The sequence below is a fragment of the Choloepus didactylus genome, chromosome 3 (assembly GCF_015220235.1).
Source record: "Choloepus didactylus isolate mChoDid1 chromosome 3, mChoDid1.pri, whole genome shotgun sequence".
Classification (NCBI taxonomy): domain Eukaryota; kingdom Metazoa; phylum Chordata; class Mammalia; order Pilosa; family Megalonychidae; genus Choloepus; species Choloepus didactylus.
The window spans coordinates 8,438,132-8,444,853 of record NC_051309.1 but is presented as its reverse complement, the minus strand read 5'-3'; the positions used below and the strand labels follow the sequence as shown (position 1 = coordinate 8,444,853).

The 6,722-nt window shown below is 59.2% G+C and overlaps 1 protein-coding gene across 1 annotated transcript; it reads left to right on the top strand.

Annotated features, from left to right (window-relative positions):
- Positions 1-2,585: 2,585 nt before the first annotated feature.
- MSX1 (msh homeobox 1) lies at positions 2,586-6,519 on the top strand. The gene is made up of 2 exons (XM_037828893.1): positions 2,586-3,167; positions 5,370-6,519. The coding sequence occupies exons 1-2, from the start codon at positions 2,708-2,710 to the stop codon at positions 5,810-5,812; spliced, it is 903 nt and encodes a 300-aa protein (XP_037684821.1). The 5' UTR covers positions 2,586-2,707; the 3' UTR covers positions 5,813-6,519.
- Positions 6,520-6,722: the final 203 nt, after the last annotated feature.

Below are 6,722 nucleotides of genomic sequence, written 5' to 3'. Positions count from 1 at the left end.
ACAACATCCTCGTCTGCCTATTAGGCGCGCTGAGGAATCGTGACAGATTGTTTATCCCCGCAATTAGCGATGCGGCCCTTTCCCGGCCGCCCGGCCCCCCGGCCCTGAGCTCCGCACGAATTCCCCTGGCGCCGCGCAGCTCCACTCTCGGGGTTCGCGCCCCTGCCCCGCCGGAAAGCAGGGGTCGGACCTACAGGCGGACTCTCAGTGATTCCGGAGCCCCTGAAGTTGTCCACACAGTTGCATTGAATGTGTTTTTGCTGGTGCGCATTTTTCTAGGGAGAAAGTTCTGAGCTGTTTCAGATTCTCAAAGTGATCTGCAAGGCAAACATTTTGGGATTTGGGGCCCACTGCGCTCGAGAGATGGGGACGATAGCGGTGTCTGCGGGGTAAAGCAAGCGCCGACCGAAACACAAGCTACTCGCCTTTTAATGTTGACTGTTAGAAGCCGATGGGCCTCTGCTTCCTCCCGCCCTTTAACCCGAGTGCAGAGTGAGATTCCCGCCTGGGCCGCGGAGGAGGGGGGTGGGGGGTGAAACCGGTGAGAATTTACTTAGAAAATAGAGCAATAGAAGTTTGCGTCTGGCTGGGCCTCTAGCAAGGGGTTCGGCCTACAGCATCGCTGAACCTCAGTTCTCTAGTCTCTAGAATGGGCTTGTACCGCCTTCCAGCCATGCACCCTCGGGCAAACCTCCGGAGGCTCGGCTTCTCTGCCTCAAGGAAGGTCTCTATTCGTCCTTGCCCCCCAGGGGGGCGTTCCGTGGAAGACTGGCCGCGTCTGTGCACTTCGCCTCAGGCTGGGCCCGACGGGAGTTTGAGGGCCCAAGCCCTGCCCCAAGCTTGCATTTCAGTCTCGGGACCGTAAGTAACCTGGAGAAGCGGTGTAAATTCGCAGTTGCGAGTGTTCCCGAACCCGCCCCCCACCCCATCCCGAGTCCTTAACACACCTCGGGCGGTCAGTGGACAAGATGTGAGGCCTGCCGACCGCTGCGGGCCTCCGCGGCCCGACCCCGCCTGCCAGGCCCCGGACGCCGGCAGGCTAATAAAGTTTCCGCTCTAGTAATTCATTTTTCTTAATCTGGACGTCCGTAATCTACAGCTTTTATTAGGCCCAGTTAAAAGGCGAGGGAATTCGCTGTCCCTCCGCGCGGGGATAATTACCCCTAAATGGCCGCGGCAGCCCCTTGTGTTTCCTGGAGATTAGAACCCCGCAGCCATCAATGGCCGGGCCGGGTGAGCCGCCAATCACCGCTGCTCGCGGCCCGGGAGCCGCCGGCCTGCGCCCAGGCAGAGGAGGCCATAAAAAGGCCAAGCCCGGATTGGAGGATTCGCCTAAATCCTACGTCTCTCCTCACCTCCACCTCACTTTTAACAGCAAAAACTAAAATCACGTTTCCTCCGAAATTGGCAAAAGAAAAAGTTCCTCAGCTCTGTACCAGGATCCATCGCAGGGAAGTGTCCCCTTTCCCCGGACCCCTCCCCGAAACGGGCCTTCCCCTTCGTGATCAGCGACCCAGAGATAGCAGCGAGTTATTGTTTCCGCGGATGCGCTGTTTGAGGTCACGTTAAGGCCAGATCGGTGTTTTGGTGACGTTTCTGTTGGTTTTATTTCAATAAGTTCTTTATCAAAGGGGAGTCGGCGGCTCCCCCACCCCACCCTTTTTCGGTCACGTATAGATGGTGTCACTCCCAGAAAACAAGTTCAGTGCGGGACAAGTACACAGGTACGAAAAAACAATGATAGATTTCTTCTAAACGATGCACTGCCGCAGCCTTAGCACCGCGGGAGCACGGCTTCTTCGGCAAACTTCAATCCAGCTCTCAGATCAGGGAGAGACGGAGGCAACTTTTACCCGGACGTAAAGTTTTGAAGAGTGAAACAGGTGAAGAAAGTGAAGGTGTTTAAAAAAGAAGTTAATTATGTCTACCTACTTGAATAAATAATCACACGGATCTTTCCGCTATAAAAGGCCTCAACTCAAATTATTGTGGTAGAGAAAGGGGGCGGGGCAGGCAGTGGCGAGTTGGGCAGAGGGAAAACAGACGTCCGCAACTGATTGCAAAGTTAAGAGACGCGATGGAGAAACAAGGAAACGCGTACGGGGAAAAAAGGAGGGGTGGGAAAGAGGGGCGATAAGGGCAGGGGATGGGGTAGGAGAGCAGAAAAGAAGGAGCGACAACAGGGAGAAGTCGCCCCAGAAACACAGAAAAATAGAGACCCAGGAGCACCGAGACCAGGAAAGGAGGCCCAGGCTTTAGCGGGGAGGAAAGTTTGTCCCGCGCCCCCTCCCCTCCGCTCGCCTCCGCTCCCCTCCGCTCGCCTCCCCCAGCCCTGCCCCGCCCGGGGCTCGGGAGCCCCAGCGCACCTCCCCGCGAGTCCGCAGGAGCGCGGCCCAATGGCCGGCGCCCGGCCCGCCCCTTCGAGCACCGATTGGCCGCCGCCGCCTTGGCCTCGCCTTATTAACAAGTTCTCTGGGGAGCCGCGGCCGGACCCGGAGCCGGTCACTGCGCCCGGGAACTCGGCCTACGCGGCGGCGTCAGCGGGGAGCCAGGCCCAGCGCGCCCGAGCTGGCCTTCTGGGGAGGGGCGGGAGGCGAGCGCGAGAGGGCCCGGGGCGCTCCTAGAGACCGGCCGCGCTCCCAGCCCGCCCGAAGCCCATGCCCGGCGGCTGGCCCGTGCTGCGGCTGGAGGGGGGGCCTGGCTCTGCATGGCCCCGGCTGCTGACATGACTTCTTTGCCACTCGGTGTCAAAGTGGAGGACTCCGCCTTCGGCAAGCCGGCGGGGGTCGGCGGGGGCCAGGCCCCCAGCGCCGCGGCGGCCACGGCGGCCGCCATGGGCGCAGATGAGGAGGGGGCCAAGCCCAAGGTGTCCCCTTCGCTGCTGCCCTTCAGCGTGGAGGCGCTCATGGCCGACCACAGGAAGCCCGGGGCCAAGGAGAGCGCCTCGGAGGGCGCGCCGGCGGCGGGCGGCTCGGCGCAGGCCCTGGGCGCGCGGCCGGGGTCACTGGGCGCCCCCGACGCATCCACGTCGCCGCGGCCGCTCGGCCATTTCTCTGTGGGAGGACTCCTCAAGCTGCCAGAAGATGCGCTCGTCAAAGCCGAGAGCCCCGAGAAACCCGAGAGGACCCCGTGGATGCAGAACCCCCGCTTCTCCCCTCCCCCGGCCAGTGAGTAGCCAGAACCTGGGCGGCGAGGGAGGGGGACCGGCGGGACGAGGGACCCTAGGAAGCCAGGCCTCATGCCGGCGCCTGCCGGTCTCAGCCTCCGTGTACCTGCAACTGAGTAACTGGGAGTCGAGCTGCGGAGCCCTGGGCGGGGAGGCCTGGCTGGGCGCCTTTCCCGGCTCACACCCTGCAAGAGGGTGCGAGGCCTGGCGGAGGCCCGGCTTGCAGTCCACTTCGGCTGGCTCCTCGCTTGGCTTGGCGACGCTGCGGCTGGGAGTTCACTTGTAGGACGCGGGTGTAGGGCACACCCTTCTCTGTCGCCACCAAAGGACCCTGGGACTCATTGCCTCCCCCTCTGACCCTAAACGCAGTTACTTGGTGGTTGCCCAAATGGGTGGGGGGGAGCTGCGAGGGCATCTTCCCCGCGTCCGGAGTTTCGCTTTCTCATGTAGGAGCCCGGTGTGTCCCCTGCCCCCCAAGCCGCCTCCTTGAAGTTTAGTACACATACTGGGTGCTTTGGGCGAATGCATGATTTGGGGGGGGGCAGGGAGCACTCAGTTTCAGGGTGGGGGGCGGGGCATCAAGTCACTTAGGGGGAGCGCCCCCTCCAGTCCTGTCCGGAGCTCTGGGACTGGGCCGTTCGAGCGGACTCCGGCGGCACCGGCGCGTTCGGGGGTCGTTCAGAGGCCTCGCGGTCCCCTGGCCTTTCTGCCGGGAGAACAGGCTCGGAGATATTTCAGGAGCACGGGAAATTCCCAAGTTTTCCTCGTTTCCTCCGATTATTTTGCGCGGCATAATAGCAGCGCGAATTCAATGGCGTGATGCTGAGGAATGATTTTTATCTGGGGATTAAACGTCTTTGAAAGGCCAGCCCCTCCCTGGGCCTAATGGCCGGAGAAGGTGGCCCAGCGCTGGGCCGGCGCTGCCCAGGGGAGTGACGTTTCCCCTCGGCGCCCGCCCCTCCCGCGCGGCCCGGCGGTAAACGAGTCGGGGGCCAAGTGCCTTTCGAACTCGAAGTACCCTCGAGCAGGGAAGAAGGGGGATGTTAACGAGAGATTGCATTGGACTCACATCCTGGTGGTCCGCCAAGGGACCGTGCTTTGAAGAGCTGGAACATAATTAGGCAAAAACCCGCCTGGTGAAACATCTTCGATTTGAATTCATTTTTCCCCGAGGGAAGCTTCTGCGTAGGCAAAGCGTCCTTTCCAGGACTTGGGAATTTGGTTAGAGCCTCAGGCCGGGCCGGGCCCCAACGTAGGAGTGATCCCCTTGGCCTGGGAATCATTTATTCCACGTTTTATCTGGCTACAGGCTCCTGGCCCCCGCCCCGCGGGAGCCCTTCTACCCCGCCCCAGCTCAGCGCCCGACCCTCAGGTTTAGTTTGAAACCAAGAGAAAAAGACAACGGGACAGGGTTGGTCTCTGCGGACTGAGCCATATTCAAGGAGAAGCCTTTTGCTTCGCTGGGGAGTGGGCAAGGCCGAGGAGAGGTTGAGACAGCCTGGAGAAGCCCTGTTAGAATGAAGCGCCCCACCCCCCCACCCCCAGGGCCACTTTATTTATTTAAGAGACTTGGTCAGGCTGCGACCTCCCTGACAGCGGGTGTTCCGCCGCCTGGGGCCTGAATGTATTGCGCCTGGGACCCTTGTAGGAACGCTCTCTCCTATGGGCGAGAGTATGGAATTTAGAGTCAGAAGATCTGGATTCTCTGCGGCATAGGGCCTAGCCCTGCGCTGAGCACATGGGGGAGGGGACGAGGGACAGATAAGTGTTTGACAAATGCATAAAATTAAATGTGCCCTTGGGCTGGGCGCTAGACCTCTCCATTCTTATTAGCATCCAATACCCCCCTTTCCTGGGTACATGGCTCTGGGAGGAGGCCCGACGCAAAAGGCCTCCCCAAAGGCCCTCTGGCAGCCTTTAGAAAGGGGTATCACTTCCTTCCAGCTGTGTTCAGGCCTCCACAGTGGCTATCCGTTCACCTGGAATCTCGGCTTCCTCTTTTGCAAAAAGCAGACGTGGACTTCCATTCTGCGGGGTTGTGGTGGGAACTGGAGATATTTGTCAAGTGTCTTGCGCAGTGCCTGGCACGGAGGCGCTCGGGGAAAGTAGTGGCTGCTGTTTTTATTGACGATTATTCCTGCTTTATGGGCAGATGCTCTAGCGCCCTCTTAACCCCCTGCCTTTTTTTCTCCCGGCCCTCTAGGGCGGCTGAGCCCCCCGGCCTGCACCCTGCGTAAGCACAAGACCAACCGCAAGCCGCGGACGCCCTTCACCACGGCGCAGCTGCTCGCGCTGGAGCGCAAGTTCCGCCAGAAGCAGTACCTGTCCATTGCCGAGCGCGCCGAGTTCTCCAGCTCGCTCAGCCTCACCGAGACGCAAGTGAAGATCTGGTTCCAGAACCGCCGCGCCAAGGCCAAGAGACTGCAGGAGGCAGAGCTGGAGAAGCTGAAGATGGCCGCCAAGCCCATGCTGCCGCCCGCCGCCTTCGGCCTCTCCTTCCCGCTCGGCGGCCCAGCAGCCGTGGCGGCGGCGGCGGGCGCCTCGCTCTACGGTGCCTCCGGCCCCTTCCAGCGCGCCGCGCTGCCGGTGGCGCCCGTGGGACTCTACACGGCCCATGTGGGCTACAGCATGTATCACCTGACATAAACGGCCCGGGGGCGCACGCCTGCCGTGCCAGCGCTGATCTTCTGCAGGAGGCAGGAGCCAACGCTGCTCCCCTGCTCGGCGCCTCCTAGCCCCTTCCCTTTCACCCTCACACTGCCCCAGTTTCTTCTCTGTTGCTCCCCGTGTGTCGCTCTCCGAGGTCTGATCCCCCTTCCAGAAAGTGGCTGGAAGGGTCCCTTGAAGCTCTTCTGGAATCTCTGGAGAATCCGAGGGCAGAGAGATTCAGCGATTATCCACGTTCCCAGCAGAGTTAGTGGTTGAACCAGGACTAGAGCCCACATCTGCATCTCTGTCCCTGTCCTTGCACCAGGCAGGACCAGCCCAGAGAAATCCATGTTTGACGATTTTGGAAATGAGAACAGATGGAGAGGAGAAAGAAAGAGAGGAGTGTGCTGGGAGCGATGAATTCCTGCTCCTTCCGCTGGAAAACTCAAGGAACTTCAAAAGCTAAACATTTGCTTTGGGGGGAAACCCAGATGCATTAAAAGGTAGGTTGAAGGGGGGCCTCTCTCTTACCAGTTCCAGAAAAAAAAGTAAAATAAAGAAAAATTCTGTTTCTATTTAACAGTACTTTTGTGTGGCTCTCAAGAATCCCTTTGGAAGGGACTGTGTGTACTATGTAATATACTGTATATCTGAAATTTTATCATTTATATTATAGCTATATTTGTTAAATAAATTAATTTTAAGCTACAAGAAATGACCTCTTTATTGATTTAATTTTTTATTTTTATTTTACTTCTTGCCGTCTCTTCGCCTATACCCCTGCTTTTCAGTTCCACGACACTTTTAGAGCAGCAACTTTCAAAAGTGACAGCAGAATATGCAAGGGCAGAGGGGGGTGTTTTTCTGAACCCATAGGACAGAGCTAAGTTAGCAAAGTCAAGTGGAG